The sequence below is a fragment of the Trifolium pratense genome, linkage group LG6, assembly GCF_020283565.1.
Source record: "Trifolium pratense cultivar HEN17-A07 linkage group LG6, ARS_RC_1.1, whole genome shotgun sequence".
NCBI classification, from domain to species: Eukaryota; Viridiplantae; Streptophyta; class Magnoliopsida; order Fabales; family Fabaceae; genus Trifolium; species Trifolium pratense.
In genome coordinates, this window is record NC_060064.1 from 4,168,019 (window position 1) to 4,188,064 (window position 20,046).

The 20,046-nt window shown below is 32.4% G+C and overlaps 4 protein-coding genes across 4 annotated transcripts; 2 read left to right on the forward strand and 2 right to left on the reverse strand.

Annotated features, from left to right (window-relative positions):
• The first annotated feature begins 1,154 nt into the window (after positions 1-1,154).
• Positions 1,155-3,752, forward strand: LOC123891156 (probable pectinesterase/pectinesterase inhibitor 41). Its single transcript, XM_045940996.1, has 2 exons — positions 1,155-2,209; positions 2,793-3,752. Exons 1-2 carry the CDS (start codon positions 1,210-1,212, stop codon positions 3,482-3,484), a joined length of 1,692 nt encoding a protein of 563 aa, XP_045796952.1. The 5' UTR covers positions 1,155-1,209; the 3' UTR covers positions 3,485-3,752.
• Positions 3,753-7,133: 3,381 nt separating this feature from the next.
• Positions 7,134-9,437, forward strand: LOC123891155 (probable pectinesterase/pectinesterase inhibitor 41). Its single transcript, XM_045940995.1, has 2 exons — positions 7,134-8,389; positions 8,513-9,437. Exons 1-2 carry the CDS (start codon positions 7,384-7,386, stop codon positions 9,208-9,210), a joined length of 1,704 nt encoding a protein of 567 aa, XP_045796951.1. The 5' UTR covers positions 7,134-7,383; the 3' UTR covers positions 9,211-9,437.
• A 780-nt stretch (positions 9,438-10,217) lies between these two features.
• On the reverse strand, positions 10,218-11,074 carry LOC123891158. Its single transcript, XM_045940998.1, has one exon. It carries the CDS (start codon positions 10,963-10,965, stop codon positions 10,336-10,338), a length of 630 nt encoding a protein of 209 aa, XP_045796954.1. The 5' UTR covers positions 10,966-11,074; the 3' UTR covers positions 10,218-10,335.
• Positions 11,075-13,196: 2,122 nt separating this feature from the next.
• Positions 13,197-14,058, reverse strand: LOC123891159 (RING-H2 finger protein ATL5-like). Its single transcript, XM_045940999.1, has one exon. The coding sequence runs from the start codon at positions 13,887-13,889 to the stop codon at positions 13,329-13,331; it is 561 nt and encodes a 186-aa protein (XP_045796955.1). The 5' UTR covers positions 13,890-14,058; the 3' UTR covers positions 13,197-13,328.
• Between the last annotated feature and the right edge of the window lie 5,988 nt (positions 14,059-20,046).

Sequence of the window (20,046 nt, forward strand, 5' to 3'; positions counted from 1 at the left end):
CGTTTCGAATAACATTATAAAGAAATACGAATTTTACAAAATTCACCGTTGGATTGAAAAAATATATCATATAGATCATCCATAAAAAAATGTAGAGAAATTGAAAATCATTTGATATGTTATTGAGACTCATCAAGATTGACGGTTTATGAGTTTTTATTGAATACCGTTAATTTTGACGGGTCTCAATAATATTTTTTAAAAAAAAAAAAAAACTTGCATTACCATTATATTAGTGGAATTCCATTCTTCTTCATTTCCCACCCTAGCCACCCGCCCTTCCTTAACAAGATGGCTCGGCGGGCCTTTTTGAAACAAGTTAGGAATGGGCCTCATTACCCATCTACTTATCGTATTTTTGCCCTTGGTAGGTAGTTCAGTAGCTGGTTTTTTCGAACGTTTTCTAGAATCATATGGGCAATTGTTAATTATTATTGATGTGTTCCACTATCATTATTCGCACTAAAACTACAATACTACATTATTGGTTGTGATGTAGAGTGGTTATTAGGAGGATTTTCTAAGGGTGTGGAGAAGTGTTATGCGAATGTGGTGGAGTTGGTTGGGAGGACGGGGTGTGTGTTTAAAGGTCGTCAATATGCGAAAAGAATGAAATTTTGAAAGGTTGAAGCAAATGTGGATTCATTAGTGGTGGCTAATTGTCTCAATGACAATAGGAAAAAGGAGTCCGATGGAAATATCTTTGATGTGGAAAGGATACATCGCCTAATTCATTTGGATTGAGTGTTGGTGGTAAAGCATTTCTACCGAAAGGCTAACCAATGTGCAGATACTGTTTTTTCGAGTCTTGTTCAACTCAATTGTGTCATTTAGTTGTCGGCTAATGTTATTAGAATTGTGACTCCTAATTTGATCTTGTTCTAGTTTCTTGCTTTTGGGCTTAGGCCCACCTTGTATTTAAAAAAAAAAACTATATTTTCATAAATACATTTTTATAATAGCTGGTTGGTGGCCATTTAATTGCTTCCATGCATAGTCATCATGCCACAACATCAAAATCAAGTAAGCAAATGTATATATAGTTGACATTTTTTTAACAAGCAATCCCTTCATTCTTAGATTATCATAACTCATTTTCGTACGATCTAATCTTCATCCTCACCTATATAAACACCCATAATCCTTCCAACTAAGTACAAAACCACTCCTAATTAAATCCCTTCACTTAAAAAAATTATTAAACCAAATATGGCCTTCAAAAAAATTTCCTTCCTTACACTCTTCTTTTCTCTCTCACTTTTCATCTTAACATCATTACCATTATCATCTCTAGCTGATAATCCTAAGATCCCACCACAAAAAATATGCGACTCCACCGTAGACCCTACCTTTTGCAAAACACTACTTGCTAATCAAAACGGCACCGTAATTGACTATGGTCGATTTTCTATCCGAAAATCCTTATCTCAATCAAGAAATTTATTAAACTTAGTAAATTCACATCTTCAAAATAAATCATCTTTGTCACAATCCACAATTTCAGCTCTTCAAGATTGTCAATTTCTAGCTCAACAAAATTTTGAATATTTATCAAACACTCATCAAACTACTAATAGTACTAGCAATGTTCTTTCCATTTCTCAAAGTGAAGAATTTCAAACAATTCTTAGTGCTGTTTTAACTAATCAACAAACATGTTTAGATGGTTTAAGCAGCACAAATTCTGATCAAACGGCGATTAATGATTTAACGTCGACACTTTCAAATGATGCAAAGATTCATAGTGTGTCACTTGCTCTATTTTTAAAAGGTTGGGTTCGTGACAACAAAAAACAAACATCATGGCCACAAAATGGAAGACATTTGAATTTTCGTAACGGTCAATTACCGTTGAAAATGTCAAATGGAGTACATGCAATTTATGATTCAGCTAGAAATCGACATGGGAGAAAATTACTTCAAACAGTTGATGAAAGTGTTACGGTAAGTGAAATTGTGGTTGTTAATCAAGATGGAAGTGGAAATTTTACAACTATTAATGATGCTATAAACGTTGCACCAAATAACACGGTTGCTAGTAGTGGCTACTTTCTTATTTTTGTTACGGAGGGTGTGTATCAAGAGTATGTATCGATACCAAAAAATAAAAAGTATTTGATGATGGTCGGAGATGGTATTAATCGAACAATTATCACCGGTGATCACAATGTTGTTGATAACTTTACAACATTCAACTCAGCAACATTTGGTAAGCAAATTATAAAGCTTTGTTAATTTAATTAGTCAATGTTCTTTAATTACAAGCTACACACATACGCATGAGCATGCTTAGAGTAGAACCAATAAAAGCTAGCTAACATAAAAGTTACGTTGAAATTTTTTAAAAATTAATATTTTCAGGACTATTTGATTGAAAATAAGCACTTTACTTACATATGAATTATGAGGTCCTTACTTATATGTTATATGCATGAATGAAAATTAATTTGTCACATGTATTTGGAGTATTCGGTTAATGACAAAATAACATGAGTATTTCGGTTACTTTTATTTTGTCACATTATTTTTAGGCTTAAACATGCTGTTTTATGCTATTAACTTGGATGCTGTGAGTTTGTTCGCAGATTCATCCTTTACGTTTTTAGCGACATTGAATTTGTGTATTTGATGTATCTATCAATTTGAATGAATGAATATTTTATTTTAGTCGCAAAAAAAAACATATAGATGATTTATAGATTGAAATCGTACTTAATTTATTCGATGAAACATATTATAGTTTAGTACATGATTTGAATATTCCTTATACTCTCTTTATGATATACTTGCAGCTGTGGTGTCACAAGGTTTCTTAGCAGTCAACATGACATTCCGCAACACGGCCGGACCAGTCAAACACCAAGCCGTTGCAGTAAGAAACGGAGCTGATCTATCCACATTCTACAGCTGCAGTTTCGAAGGTTATCAAGACACATTATACACACATTCAATGAGACAATTTTATCGCGAATGTGACATCTATGGCACAGTTGACTTCATATTTGGTAACGCTGCAGTTGTTTTCCAAAATTGCAACTTATATCCCCGTCTTCCTAGTACCGGACAATTCAACGCTATAACCGCTCAAGGACGAACTGATCCAAATCAAAACACAGGAACTTCTATACATAATACAACTATAAAAGCCGCTGATGATTTAGCTCCGATGATCGGTACAGTTAAAACATACCTTGGTAGGCCATGGAAAGAGTACTCAAGGACAGTTTATTTGCAATGTTTTATGGACAGTTTGATAAATCCTTCTGGTTGGCGTGAATGGAGTGGAGATTTTGCATTAAGCACATTGTATTATGCAGAGTATAATAATACAGGACCTGGTTCGAATACGAGTTCGCGAGTGAGTTGGATCGGTTATCATGTTATTAATGCTACTGATGCTGCTAATTTTACTGTGTCTAACTTTTTGGATGGGGATAGTTGGTTGCCTCAAACTGGTGTTCCATACTCAAGTGGATTGATATAATTAAGCAGAGTTACAAGCTAGGATATAACATCAGAGCTAAGCTAAGATTATTAGTAGTTCTTTGAATTTTATTATGTGTACTCTGTTGTATAATACTAGTATAAATGATTAAATAATGTATTGTTTCTCTGTTAATCACTTATAACTTTTCCATTAATATTTTTTGTGTATGTGTATGAAATTTCATTTACAGATCAAATGTCTTGTTTTCTCAAATTTGTATCATAGGTGCATAAAAATAATACTAAATGCTTCATAGGTGTGAACTGGATGATCAGAGAATATTCTGAGGATGAAAGTGAATTTGTCAGATTTGTATTTGATGATGATTGGTGTGATTTTCTAGTATTTGAGGGAAATGTACCTGTAATAATGTTAGCACTTCAATACTCAAATCAGTAAATGAATGAGGTGAGAAAATATGCTAAATTGGGGCAAAAAGTGTGTACCTTGAAAGTGAATGTGTGAATGTTTATATAGAGAAATATTAGGATTTACAGTGTGGTGGGGTTCCCATGTATAGAGGATCAACCACAAATATTTCCTGGAGTGTCATTTATCCAGCAAACATGTATTGGAGCCATGGATCCTCATTCTGTGGTCGTGTGTTCTTTCGTAGTCGTTTGAGAACGACATGAAATCATATCTGTTTTTAGTAGGTCTTTTGGTATATTTTGCTTTACCCAGTCCAGAACAAAGATTTCTATTGTAAAAAATAGCAGTAAATTGGTTTACTGTTCGTTGACACATTAGTCTCTAAAAGTATTAAAAATACATCTTTAAGTATCAAAATGATTAATAATAAATAAATAAAAAAATTGATACATCCAAGAGACCAAGAGCAAGTTACAAGACCAAAATTGTGATTTGCTCAAATAATTTTATAACAATTCATTGGTACATGTAACCAAAAAAAAAAAATTCATTGGTACACGACTTGTCAACTCAATTATAAGAGTTTAATCTTGTAACTTAATTCTTTTACGGATGAAGTTTAAATTCACTCAAGAATTGTTTGTTTTAACATTCTTTTTTCATAAACTAGACAAGTTGTAACATGATTAATGTCACTCTAATAAATAACGATCTGTCATTTCTTGTTTTTTATGAAATACAGCAATCTCTACTAAAAATAGAGTCAAATTGCCCAAGAACAGATAAAACGATAACTGATGATGGATCTATGAATGTTCTTTATCATTAAACTATAGTCTTCAATAGAGATAAAAGGGGGAGGAAACAGGTAGTAGTTGGGGACTTGAGCTAGTAGAATTAGTTTAGAATGTTGTTGGATAGTGTAGAAGAATTTAGTTGATAATTGAAAGATAATAATAAGTTGTTAAGGACTTGGAGTAGAATGTTTTTCATCATGGGACAATAGACAACACATTAGAAATCAACTTGGATGAGAGATATAGTATGGTGAAGCCATCAATAATATTACTAATGTATCTCAAATACGTGAATATAATTGTACATATAAACTTATTTTTAGGTGTAAAAGATATTTTACATAATTCATTATAGATCCTTCATGATAATTTTTGTAATAGAAATTTAGTAATGATTTGTTGTACTAGCTACCAAGCATTCTAGAAAGATCTACAAGTATACATCATCTCTCTTAATGACTAATAGTTATTCTATATGTTACTAATGCACCGTAAAAGATTCTAGAAATAAGCATTATATTTCAACAACGAGAAAACACGAGGAGCTTAACAAAATATTTCGAAAAATAGAGAAAAGAGGTGAGATATGCAAGAAGAGGGGTGGTGAGTTGACATGGTGAATCGTAACTCTTCAAATAATAATACGAAAACATAAAGTGTAGATTACCCATTACTTATAAACTAATTTTCACACTATATCTCTTTTATTATGGGACTCATAATACATCCGATCACACAACTTACAAGTAGTCTGGTAATAATAACCTGACATTAGATGGGTGAAAAATCTTGAATATGAGATTTGATATTGTTCCGATTGGGCCTAAAGCTCAATCGCTGAGGAGATCCTCTTTTTGGACCGTCGAGCACGGTCCAATTGCGAAGCAACCCATGAAGACCAAACTAGGGTCAATGGTCACAATATCTAACCATATTGTAATGGCCGACCACCAGAATGATGAGCATTAACTGCTCATCATGGCTCTTCAGCCGTTTTCCGGCAACCATTCTTTGGCCAAACGTTGGGGACTATATATACTCCACTTATACAGTGGAGTCGGGTACATTATCTTACTCTATGGAAATCTTGTTTCACACTCACACTGACTTAAGCATCGGAGCACATACAAATACACAACCTCCTTCCATTCACCGAAAGGAAGAAGACACCACCAACAAAATCATCTCTGATCCGATTACGATAAATTATCATCTTAAAATTTAACTCAATTTTTATAAAACCGACAAACTGAACTGTAAAGTGAATAGTATCAAGAAAAAAAATATATCTGATGTCTCTTAGTTGGACCCACATTAGGCCTAAGAGTGAGACAGTTGTAGATATTTATTTGAAGTATTCTATACCCTTTGGAGTTTTTTTGAAGATCTATCCGCGTTTTCATTGCAATTTCCAAAATTGAAAGGTTGAACCAGGGCAGACGGTGTCTACTTTTTCAAACAAATTGTTACATTACATTAATCTTTCCTATGACTATGACTATGAGTGAAGGCTTACTATTATATATATGACTGACTTCAGAGTCTTCTCTGATTGATTGATTGATTGCATATTTAGTACTATTATTGATCAAAACCAGCTTGCAAAAATTTGGCAAATATTGAAACTTTGAATTGAAGAATTTCAGCGTCATGTAGCTAGAACCAATCACCGCCTCCAAAGTCGGCCCTACCAAACAGCTACAATTGGAAAATAGATCACTTTGCGCGTTCATCAAAGTCAAAATAAAACACAAAAACAAAAAACAAAACAATCTTGTTATCTAATTTCCTAGATTTCCATAGTGAAATACGACCAATCATTTAGGCCTATCTGTGACCCGACGACCTTATTATTTTTATATACTAAAAACCGTTAGAGCTAATGCTCAAGTCAAGAAGAAGTATTAATATCTTTTCATAATTCTAATTTTTATAATCAACCTGGTGCCGGCAGGTAAAATATTACTACTAATCACCATATAGGAACATCTATAATACAAATGCTAATGAATTTTTTTGGAACAGCAAACAATGAATTATATTCATAATGGAATAAGTACAAGAGGCACTAAACTCACACCTGAAGGAAAAGTAGAGGTAGTACTTCACCCCAAAACTATTAGACAGAGTAAACTCAAAACCTATAAATACATACCAAAGATTAACGAACAATACAATCAAGAGGATTAACGCGCCACTCATAAAATAAAACAATCAAGACAAATGCTAATGAGTGATCTAATAACATTGTTTAATAAGTTAAATCTTAACTTGTAATACAAGTCTTGTATCACTCCCATGCTATTGTGATCCTAAACATTTGCCTCATTTTAAATATGAACAGAACAAAGTATTAGGACATTTTTAGTAGGCAGGACAGGACAAAGGATTCGGTAGATCAATCACTCATATTATTAATTAAATCACCACCCACTCCATTAATCATAAAACTACTCCTAAATTAATCTACAAATCTTAGTGTGAAACAAACTGATAATTCCAATTTCCCAAGAAGTGTCATATATTCCATACTAATACGTTTGTACATTGACAAATCAACACTAGTCAACGTTTAGCAGCAGTAAAAATGTATACGTAAAATTTCATGTTTTGATCTTATGTTAAAAAATTGCCACCCTCTCCACTATAAATTGAATGTGACACCATGTTTCCAAATCACTAGCACCAACATTCTTGTTCCATATTATATATCCAAAAAAACACAATATGGCTTCTTCTTCTTCCAAGTTATGTAATCCCCTCTCAATATTTCTTATTCTTTCATTTGCTTCTATAGCATTTTCCGACACCGTGACTAGTCCAAATCCAATTACGCCTACTTCTCCGGGCACGGCGTGCAAATCCACCCCTGACCCAACCTATTGCAAATCCATTCTTCCTCCTCAAAATGGCAATGTTTATGATTATGGTCGATTCTCGGTCAAAAAATCTCTATCACAATCCCGAAAATTCTCGAACCTAATCAACCAATATCTCCAACGTCGCTCAAAACTTTCCACCACCGCTATACGAGCGCTACAAGATTGTCAATCACTTAGCGACCTCAACTTTGATTTCCTTTCGAGTTCTTTTCTAACCGTTAACAAAACAACTAAGTTTCTTCCAAGTTTACAAGCCGAAAACATCCAAACATTACTTAGCGCGATTCTGACAAACCAACAAACATGTTTAGATGGTCTTAAAGACACTTCCTCCGCTTGGAGTTTTAGAAATGGACTCACAGTTCCACTTTCTAATGACACCAAACTCTATAGTGTTTCTCTTGCTTTCTTTACTAAAGGTTGGGTTCCTAAAACCAAACCAAAAACCTCCTTTCATAATAATGTGCATCCCTCATTTAAAAACGGCCGTTTGCCACTTAAGATGTCGAGCAAGACACGTGCGATTTACGAATCAGTTAGTCGTAGAAAGCTTCTTCAAAGTAATCAAGTTGGTGAGGATGTTGTGGTGAGAGATATTGTGACAGTTAGTCAAGATGGAAGTGGAAACTTTACGACGATTAATGATGCTATTGCTGCAGCTCCAAATAAATCTGTTTCTACTGATGGTTATTTCTTGATCTATGTTACTGCTGGTGTTTATGAAGAGTATGTTAATATTGATAAGAAAAAGACTTATTTGATGATGATTGGAGATGGTATCAACAAGACTATCATCACCGGAAATCATAGTGTTGTCGATGGATGGACCACATTCGGCTCCCCAACTTTCGGTAATTTTACTTAAAAAAATACTTCATCTGTAACATATTATAAGCAAAAATCACTTTTACCGTTAGAAAAACTTATTTTGTTTTCTTATGTCTCTAATTTTCGTTGTTATTTTAATGTTGCAGCTGTGGTTGGACAAGGATTCGTGGGTGTGAATATGACCATCCGTAACACCGCGGGTGCTATAAAGCACCAAGCAGTGGCACTTCGTAACGGGGCAGATTTATCGACCTTTTACAGTTGCAGTTTCGAAGGGTACCAAGACACATTATACACACATTCGCTAAGACAATTCTATAGAGAATGTGACATATACGGTACAGTTGATTTCATATTCGGAAATGCTAAGGTTGTTTTCCAAAATTGTAACCTTTATCCTCGTCTTCCAATGAGTGGACAATTCAATGCAATCACAGCACAAGGTAGAACAGATCCAAATCAAGACACAGGTACTTCCATTCACAATTGTACAATTAAAGGTGCAGATGATTTAGTTTCTAGTAATGGTAAAGTTGCAACATATTTGGGTAGACCATGGAAAGAGTATTCAAGAACAGTTTATATGCAAACATTTATGGATAATGTGATTAATGTTGCTGGTTGGCGTGCTTGGGATGGAGAATTTGCATTAAGTACATTATATTATGCTGAGTTTAATAATACTGGACCAGGGTCTAATACTGATGGAAGAGTGACATGGCAAGGTTATCATGTGATTAATGCTAGTGATGCTGCTAATTTTACTGTGGCAAATTTCTTGCTTGGTGATGATTGGTTACCTCAGACAGGGGTGTCTTACACTAATAACTTGATTAATATTTAATGTGATCTTGATTAATTAGACACATACTAGTACTATATATAATATACTACTACATTGACACATTCACTTTGTTCTTTATCTTTTGTAAAATAAGTTGGTTATTGCTTGTGTACTATTCTAAATGATTTATTATCAATAATTATTGTACATGATGATGCCAGCAAATGTTGAAAGCAAATTGTTTCATTTCATTTAATTGATTAATGTGATTTTGTTATAAAGCAAATTTGATTACCATGTGATTGTCCCTTTTTTACAATTATTTAGTTATCATAGCACTTTGTTCCTTTTTTTTAGGTAAGCACTTTGTTCCTTTTTACTACAATTGTTTGAGACTTTCATGCATCATCTTGATTTTGACTTCTTCAATCATAATTCATTAATGAATAAGTCAAGGTGAAGATGGTAACATTCTTTCCATTAACGCGTGGGCCATTGTAGCTTTTGTTGATAATGTCTCCTCCTTCATTTATTTGATTGATTGATTATTATGAACTTGGTTTGAAATACAAAGACTTAATATATTACGAATTTGAATTGTGTACGGTCACAATGTCGTGATTATGTTTAATTATCAAAATCAATCAATGATGGGTTCAATCAAATTCGAGCTATATATTAATTGATTTTCTCTAAAGAGAATTCTAAAATACGAGTTTGAAGAATGAATTACTTAATATTAATCAAATATCCATCGATATAACTAGCTACGAGGAGTGATAATAAACTCACTCTACCACGCATGCAATTTTTTGTGACAAATATGAGATATAAGTGATTTTGAGAGAAGTAAAAACAAAATTGAAATTTCTTTAGCAACATTTATAATTACTACAACCAATATTACTAAATAAAATTTTCTTTATTATCAAGGGGAGACAAAACAAAACCACCAAGATAGGGCAAGTTGATCCCCTACTCTGTTTTGTTCTGCATTTTCTATGTTTTTCTAAGTCCTTCCTTATTTCGCACGTAACAAAATAAACACAAAAACAAAAAGATTAAAAAGAAACTTTTTAATACTATAGAATCATATAAGATTCAAATACAAATTTCACAATGATGTGAAAATTAAACAAGCATGATCAATAATAAAACACAAAGCAAAGATCATGATGATTTGAATTAGATAATTTGTTGAGAAGCACCACCAACATGTTTGTGAACGTTAGCGACGTTAGGCATTGCCTTGTTAACGTTAGCGTTAGGTATTGTCATTGCCTTGTTAACAGGCAATGCCTTGGTAATAACAACAACAATGTTGCAGAGATTGCGGAAAGTTGTACTCTTGACAGACAAAATATCATCGTTGCCAGGAATCGAATCATCGCATGTAGTAATAGCAGCCAAAGCAGCTTTCAACCATGTTTGAGCATCAACCTCAGAATCAACTAACAATGCAGCAATAGTGTCTTCAAGTTGAGACTCGGCGTCTAATATTGTTTCTTTACAATCAGCCAAACCTTGTTGAATTTCGGGGTCTAGATCAGGGTCGTCGATCAAACTCTTGACATCGGTTAAAATGCCGGAAGCATTTTTAGCTGCAACACGTAGTGCTATTATTGCTAAGTCTGTAAGGTCTGCAGTTGCAGATTTTGGGTCTGATTTAAGAACTTCGCGACAAAGTTTTCTGTTTGTTGATTTCGCAAAACTGCATACTTTGTTGATTTCTTCATTTTCTTTGACTTGTTGCGCGGTTGTTTGGTGAGTAAAGATAATTACACATATAACCAAAACCGAGAAGAGTTTTGTCATTGTGTTTCTTGATTTTTGTAATTTTTTTTCTTCTTACTTTTTTTGTAACTTTGTTTTTTCTTCTTCTCGGAGTTTGGTTTTTTTTTATTGGATTGTTGTGTGCAATCACGAGGATGATATTAGAGGAATGTTTCATTGTTTTATAATATGAGAGAGAGAGAGATGTGCAATCTGTGTCCAGTGATTTTTTTTTTTGCTAAAATTGGAATTTGTTTGTTATTCAACACACTTAATTTAGAGGATGATGATTCTTTACCATGAAATTAACCATTAATCGCATTCTACGCTTATGGCATTTCATTCTTTTCTATTTTTGGTGATGGGATGATTTAGATTGCTGGTTTGTTTAACTTCTTTGTTATTTATGGAAAGTATTGTTAACTTCTACGAGGGTGGGTGTTGAATATGTACTTTTGTTATTGGAGTTTTTTTTAAGTTCTACATTTCTTATGTTTCTGAGATGTTAAGTGTATATTGCGAGAACAACATTATCCTATGAGTTAGTTTTTGGGATGAAATTCAAGAGAACTAAATTCTGCCCTAAAACAAGAGAAACAGAACCTTGATCAAAAGAAGCATTACACTATGTGATTTACTTTTGTCATCCTACCAGTTTCTCGTGTGCCCTGCAAGTTTCCAATTTTACTTTTCCACTTCTTAAGTAGCAGACGTTATAAAAATAAGATTTTTGAGAAAAAAAAAAAAACACACTTCTACCATGAAATTTTCAAGATTTTAAACATAGAATCCGTTATTTAAGTAGCGAACAGGGGTATTTTGGTAATTTTATAGGGCGCGTGAAAAATGTGGTAGAGTGACAAAAGTAAATCCCTTACACTAGAATTGAAAAATACCTCCACCAAATGTGCTCTTAGCTTCGACAATCAAGGCCCGTGATTAATCTGCTATGCCAACTATTTCTGGAATTGGAGCTTGATAGTATTGCTGGTGTTAACAAAATAAAACTGGTTTACCTCCCCACTACAAATCCACCACCCCATATGTAAGCCCTACACTAAATGTTCATATATAATTACTATTCCTATCATATTATTTATTTTCATAACTGGTAATAATAACTACAGTTGAAAATATTATCAAAATAAAAAATGTGGTTGAACCCAAGAGTATTTAAATGACATGGTAAAGGCTCTCCTCCGATTTAATCAAAGTTTCTAAGGGCAAATCCAACTCGAAAATATAACAATATTAAATTTCTTGAATGAGAGTTTTGTCATTCATTGTAGTTCCGCCTAACTTAAGAAATTAACTTATGTTATTTTGAGTAGAGAATACCTGGTTTGCATGGAAGAAAAAAAACTAAAGATAAAAATAAGGCATTTGGCATTTAGACATTTGTGAATTTTTTTAGTTCCTCGCGCTAATTTTGATCCGAAGTCATGAAAATTTTGAGTATGACACAAATACCAACCAAATCAGACGATTGTGGTTGGTATATGTACTTAAAGTAATAAAGATTTGAATATGACATGAAGACCAACCAAATCTATATTCAGACGATTATGATTGATATATGTACTTAAAGTAATAACAGGTCAGATTAATTCAATTTTTAAGGAAAAAGTATATTCAACTCAATAAAAAATTGGATTAAATATATTTTTTATCCCTATAAAAAATTGGATTAAATATATTTTTTAATCCGACTCATAAACACACTTGTTTCCCAAACATATGGAGTATTTCATTTGGTTTTAAATATAAACAATTTTTTTTTTTTCATATTCACCAAACAACTAATGTATTCAGTTGACCCAAATACATAAAATGAATTATTCAATGAAATTGAAAAAATAAATTACTTTATATATAAGATCGGATGTACTTCTTTATCTCTTTTCTTTTTGATAAAAATATATAAATAAAGCACCGATGAAATAAAAGTATTAAACAAAATGAGAGAATAGGATAAACATTCTTCATTTGCAAGCAAAATGTGCTTTTAAAATCTCTCTAGAATCAGTATAATCGAGTGGAAACTAAAAAGAACCTTTTTGTTACAAAATTTCCAGTGACTTTAAGCCCTTAAGCCAATCAACTTATATAAGCACCACATGTCCCCTTTCCCCTTTGAGGTTTTGGTGGTAAGATCCCAAAATTCCTTTACCTCTTTTCCACTATTAAGCATAATCTTACTGTTTGAAACAAAACATGATTGAGATTTGAGATGAGATTCTATACACACAAAAAATAAACATAGTACCAAAAAATTCTCCAAAGTAGTAAAAGATATTTTAATGTGGTGGAATATCCACGTCATCAATCATCGTTGCAAATTGCAATACAATAAATACATTTTCAGGATCCGACCCGTTATCTTCGGATACGTGAACCGACCCGGACTATCTCTGGTGGTAAGGTAACTCTACAATTACACTAAAAGGCTTTCTCGGACACCCAACCGGTTCAAGAAAACTCGAACAACCTTCACCCGGTTCTTGTAAACCCGAAACAGAGCACGGTTCAGTATGAGTCTGAACCGTCACCGGTTGAACCGGAGTTCGGCAGAGAGGACAATTGGAATGAGAACCGAGCCACATATCAATACACTGAGAATGAAAATGGTGTTTACAATTAGGAAGCGTACGACACACATCACCGTCGGTGAACTCCGATAAGCATACGGCGCAGTCGAGGACAGTGCGGTGGCTTGCGGAGGTTGAAAAGATGAAAGTAGGAATGGATTTGAGAACGGAAGGGTCGAGTTTTTCTTCTTTGAAAGTGGTGGTTGTAAGAGATTGTTGAGAGAATTGACGGTGGCGGTTGCGGCGATGGTGGCAGAGGTAGATATAAGTGCGAAAGAGAACGACGATGATTATGAGTATGAAGAGAAGGACTGAAGAACCTACCATGACTTTGGCGTTAAGGGCATACTTTTCTTGAAGGTTTTGGTCAGAAGCCATTGACAGAGAAGAAGAGAAAAACAGAGAGTCAGATTTTTTTGAAGGGGGGTTTGGTTTTTATGAAACTGTGGGAGACCAAGTTGATGTTTTTTTTTTTTTTAATTTTGGAATGGATTGATATGTGCTTATCTATTTGTAAGTATTTGTAGTAATGTAATAATGATATTCATAATTGGAACCATGTATTAGTGATTTTTTTTTTTCTGAACTTTTGTAGATTCTTCGTAACGGGATTGGTTATTATACATAAGCTATCTTTATGCACCATGCATAAGTTACTTAGTGCACCCCCCAAATTACTTGTGCACCCCCCAAATTACTAGCACACCCCCAAATTTCTCATGCACCCCCCAAATTACTTGTGCACCCCCAAATTTCTCATGCACCCCCAAATTTCTCATGCACCCCCAAAATTTCTCGCACACCCCCAATATGACTTTTGCCCCCCAATTTTATTTTTTTGGTCCCCTCCACATTTCTAGCCTAAACCATTTTGTTGTGGGAATGGTTTCAGAGATATGCACTCCAAAACCATTAAGTGTATAAGATGGTTTTAGAGTACAACCCTATAATTAGAATACAAACAATAATTGTGATTTGAAACCATTTAACCAACATAATGGTTTCCAGAATTTTTAAAACCATATAAACACACATAAAACCATTTTACAATACAAATGGTTTCAGTGTATAACTATCTGAAACCATTTAACCAACATAATGGTTTCCAGAATTTTTAAAACCATAAAAACACACATAAAACCATTTTACAATACAAATGGTTTCAGTGTATAACTATCGGAAACCATTTAACCAGCATAATGGTTTCCAGAATTTTTGAAACCATAAAAACACACATAAAACCATTTTACAATACAAATGGTTTTAGTGTATAACTATCTGAAACCATTTAACTGGTTTTAAATAATGATTATAATTGTACCAAAAAAAAACAATTATGATTCTAATTATAGGTTGTACTTCAAAACCATCTTATGCACTTAATGGTTTTGGAGTGTATATTTTTGAAACCATTCCCACAGCAAAATGGTTTAGGCTTGAAATATGGGGGGTTAAAAAAAAATTGGGCGCACAAGTCATCTGGGGGTGCGTGAAAAATTTTGGGGGGTGCGCTAGAAATTTGGGGGGGTGCACGAGAAATTTGGGGGTGCGCGAGTAATTTGGGGGGTACGTGAGAAATTTGGGGGGTGTGAGATTAGGTGTGAGTGTGTGAGTTGAGATTGGCTAGGATTATTACATGTGGATGCTCAATCTAATGGATGTTATTGACTTATGTACCATGCATAAGGATTACACTTATGTATAATAACTTCTCCCCTTCGTAACATCATCTGAAATTGATTGAGTTTGCCATGTGCCATGTTTATCTGGCACACACTCTCTTAGATTATTTTCTTTATTTATCATTTTTGTTTTTTTTTATATAAATTATTTAGCATTTTAGTTTTTTTTATTGAAATTACTGTTATTAACTTATTTGTCCATCTTTCACTTTTCCCCTTTTGAGTAATTTTTAATTCTTCCTTTTAGAGTATATTTTATATTCATTCAATAATGTATAATGTATGTATCTTATTTTATATATATACATTCCCTCCGTCCCAAATTTTGTGTTTTTCTTGAAATAAGTTTCATGAAAAAATGTATAAGTAATTTTCATTTGCTATTGCTTATTGATAAAAGTAGAGTGAGAGAAAATTAAATGTAGTTTGCATTTAATTTTATGAGAATAAGTATAAATAATTCTTGGAAAATAGAAATTTTGATTGTTTTTATTCTCTTATAATTTGGGACAAAAAAATTGAGTTTTTTTCCCTTATAATTTGGGATAGAGGGAGTATTAAATATAGTATTAACTATTCAATGAATTTAAATCGTTATTTTTAAATGTAATTGTGAAAAAAGGAAGTAAAGATAAACATAAGCAAATATTCGTTGCGTCCCAATTTGATTGACACAGTTGACTGTTGTGCACTATTCACACATGTTGTTTTGACCTTATTTTCTACTAATAAACAAAAATAAATATTAGCATATAAAATGTTGTTTTTGATATGTCTCGATGAGTATTTTCAAAATATCAAATTTTTATAATTTTTACTATTATATAATTAAAAATATTAATCGTCAAAATTATGCATCGGCATGCGTGAAACAGACATCTGTGTCAATCAAATTGGGACGGATGGAGTAAGTCTCGACTCACAATCTATCTCCAAATAGTCAACAAACAATGATGCGATAGAGGTCAATCAGATACATAGAAATCTGCAAATCTCAACAGATTTGAGTGCAGTCATAGAATCAAAGTATCATAGCAAATCAATCACACACGACATCAACCACACATCAACGACGGCAGATCCAACCACCACCACACCCCCTCATCAACTCCAACCACCACCACCACCTCATCTCACCGTTAACAAAACCCAAACAGCCACAAGCACCACCCCGAACCCACATAAACCAACACCCTCTCTGTGGGGTATTATATTTATGGACGTATGTAGTAATTTTTATGGGACCAATATTTTTATTCATATATTAACTAAGACTAATGTTTTTTTTATATAATTTTAATGAGACCTATATTTCTACTCATATATTAACATGTGTGTCTATTTTTCTATAATTTCAATTGTGATCTATATTTCTAATAATATAATAATACATGTGCATATTTATTTTATGTACAAATATTTGTCATTATACATAAAATAAATCACTAAACAAGACCTATATTTTTTTAAAAAAAACTTCTAGAGGGACGAAGGTAGTAATTTCTAAGAGATCCTATATTTCAACTCATATATTAATTAATACAAGTGTCTATTTTCTATAATTTCAATGGGGACCTATATTTCTACTCTATATTATATGTGTCTATTTTTTTTGTAATTTCAACGGAGATCTATATTTATAATCATATAATAATACGTGAGCCTATTTATTCTATGTATAAATATTTGTCATTGTATTTAAAATCAATCACTAAACAAATATTTTTTATTTGACGAATAAACAAAAAACAGGACAAATATTTATCATTGATTTTTTTTTTACGCGAAATATTTATCATTGATAAATACCAAAAATATGGAACAACTATTTGCCATCAAAATATAAAAAAGTGCGAGACATATATTTATCAATGATGCATAAAATAACTGCAAGTCTAAAAGATGTAGTAGGAATCCCTATCACTACTCTCTCCGTTTCAAAATCATAAAAAAAAAAATAGCTTATCAAAAGTAATCTTACCTCATGATAAATATATGTTCTTTGTAATTATCAATAACAGATATATGTCTCGTGTTAATTTTATATATCAATGAACATAGTCCATTTATATTGTATATAGGTTAAATAAGTTTTTAGTTCCTATAAATATCTCAAATTTCTTTTGAAATTAAAAGGGTCTAACTGTTAAAAGGATTACATAAATCAACTGGGGAGTATAAACTAACTCCTAAAAAATTAGCATTTACAAGAGTTTTGTTTTTTTATAAGTAAAACTTTTTATTAAAGGGAGTATAAAGGGTACTCAGACCCAAACATACAAAATCAATCTAGATTTATAGTCATAGTAAGAACCTTTTATGAATAATTGTAGAATTTCCACCAAATCATGTGCTCGAAAGTCGGGATATAAATTAATACAAACATGTCCTTACACACACACACACACACACACATATATATATATATATATATATATATATATATATATATATATATATATATATATATATATATATATATATATATATATAGGGAACACTTCAAGTGAGAGGATGTCTTATAATGAGAGATGAGAGGAATAATTAATATCCATTGGATTAAAATATATGGTTAAGATTTAATTACTCTCGTATATTCTTTTAGTAGCTTATGAGTCTCCTTCTCTTCCACTCTTGTTATTCTCCTTCTCCTTCTCTTCTCTTCCACTCAGAAAACCATTAACTTCAAAGATTTATTGGCAAAAAATGTTATGGATCACTATAATAATAATAAAGAAAATCAGTCACCATACATCTAATTAATCCAACCCCTTTTGAACGGTTTCCAATTTTCATTTTTGCATCTACTTGATTAGAAAACCATAGCTTTCTATTTCCTAAGTTATTGTTTTTTGCCAGATATGGATTTGAAAGCACAATATATGGGTCTTAAATTGAGATTGATATAACCAAAAATATTGATCAGCTCTATTGATAGAAATTACTAGGAAGAATCAATAATTGGTGGATCTTACAGCTTTTCCAAAAAAGAACGAGGAAGGAGAATTTTGAGGGAAAACAATTATGTGCAATTAATTTTATTTGGAACATTTAATCTACACCATAAAATTTAATCTAATGGTTATTATTTGCTCCTCTCATCTCTCACAATAACACACTCCTCTCACTTGAAGTACTCCCTATATGCTTATACATCATAACCCCTGCACCAAAATTACACTATTAAGCCATTTTTCAAAAAGCACACCCCTGCTAAAAAAGCCAACCAATTTTAAAGGAAAAAAATTTAGAAGAAGAATGTTCCATGAAAAATTTTGCTGTTTAACTGTTCCATGAAAAATTTTAAATAGCAAAACTTATAGATTAAATTTATCATAACTTTATGTTTATCATCATAACTTGAATAATTTGTTGTCTCTTTATGATTAGTTGCTTTCCATTAATCATTGATTTATTTTATTTTATTTTTATTTTTGTTAGAGATCATTGATTCTTTAATTAAAAAGAGTTACATATACTATGATGCGAAGATAAGAAGCCAATTTTGGGTCACTGACATAATAATAAAGTAACCTGTCGTTCTATTAGATGGCATCTCACTTACATCGCAATCTACGCATCCCACTTACATACTTACATCCCACGGATGTTTGTGCATATCACATATTAGTGAAAGAAAAAAAAAATTATAGATTTGCAAAAGTATAGGAAGAGTGATTATTTGGTCAATATGCTGCTAATCCAACATATTTTTTCCGAAAAAGGCTGCTAATACAATTGAAAGAGAGAACCACTTGGTGCTTGAAAGGGTCATAGTAAGATAAATGTGAAAACTAAGAAAGTGCTCAAATTATATATTCTTATTCAGAAAAGAAAAGAAAAGAAGAAATGTGTAACAAATGAATGATTAATTATAGCAAAAAGGGCACAACTTGTTGTATGGGGCATTTGCTAGAAAACAGAAAATTGGTAGTGCTATCAGCATTGCCAAAATTTCAAACAACAATTCGATTGTTTGCCTTTAGAAAACACATGCACTTATTAACACAATAATAGTATTAAAATAGAATTGCATCTACCGATCGTTAGTTGGTCCAGTGGTGATTGGCGCAAGACTTGGTAGGGAGGATCACGGTTCGATCCCCTGCAACTGCGATCGGAGAGGCTGAAACCACTTAATGTCAGAACTGACTCTCGAATCAGATTATACGGTCTAGTGGATCGGATACTGATAGTAAAAAAATAATAGACTTGCATCTTGAATTATGACTTACATTTGATCATAGAGCTTTGCTAACGATTAAATAAACTATTTATTTAAAAGTTAAATATTTCAATTTTCAATGCATTAACTTTACATATTTTTATAAAATTTTCTTCAAAACTTACTACTCTATATCCAACTCTGGAAACCTTATCAATGTGAAACTCTGGTCAGCTTTAATTAGTAATGTAGAACTACTAACTTAACTCTTCATTTCAAAGTTAACAATAATGCAGCAGCATCCTATTTTCAATTAAACTAAATATCGATCGGTTGTGCTAATCCTTGTCATGTGTACCTCTTTCTGCATACATACAAAAACGGCGTCTTGCTCCAGTTGAGTGACTTGATGGTATGTTGTGACAGGGCACTTGTCCCTGCTCCACAAGTGCTTTTTTTGGTTACACTCAAAAGCTCAACACAAGTTGTTTGATATATCAATCTTAATTCTTAAATACTATAAAAGGGAAAATAACGAAAAGCTAGATTGAGTGGGTTTCACATATTGCTTGCATAGAGAATATAGGCGTATATCATTAAATTGGTTTCTAATTTTATAGGACACTTTCAAATAAGTTTTTAATTTCATGAATATTTTAAAAAGGTATTTGTCTTTATCAAATTTTAG

Excerpts from the sequence above, each read along its gene's own strand:
- LOC123891159 (XM_045940999.1), bottom strand. The coding sequence starts at position 13,889 with ATGGCTTCTGACCAAAACCTTCAAGAAAAGTATGCCCTTAACGCCAAA.
- LOC123891158 (XM_045940998.1), bottom strand. The coding sequence starts at position 10,965 with ATGACAAAACTCTTCTCGGTTTTGGTTATATGTGTAATTATCTTTACT.
- LOC123891155 (XM_045940995.1), top strand. The coding sequence starts at position 7,384 with ATGGCTTCTTCTTCTTCCAAGTTATGTAATCCCCTCTCAATATTTCTT. Across the intron at positions 8,390-8,512 it reads ATTCGGCTCCCCAACTTTCG|CTGTGGTTGGACAAGGATTC; the intron begins GTAATTTTACTT and ends TTAATGTTGCAG.
- LOC123891156 (XM_045940996.1), top strand. The coding sequence starts at position 1,210 with ATGGCCTTCAAAAAAATTTCCTTCCTTACACTCTTCTTTTCTCTCTCA. Across the intron at positions 2,210-2,792 it reads ATTCAACTCAGCAACATTTG|CTGTGGTGTCACAAGGTTTC; the intron begins GTAAGCAAATTA and ends ATATACTTGCAG.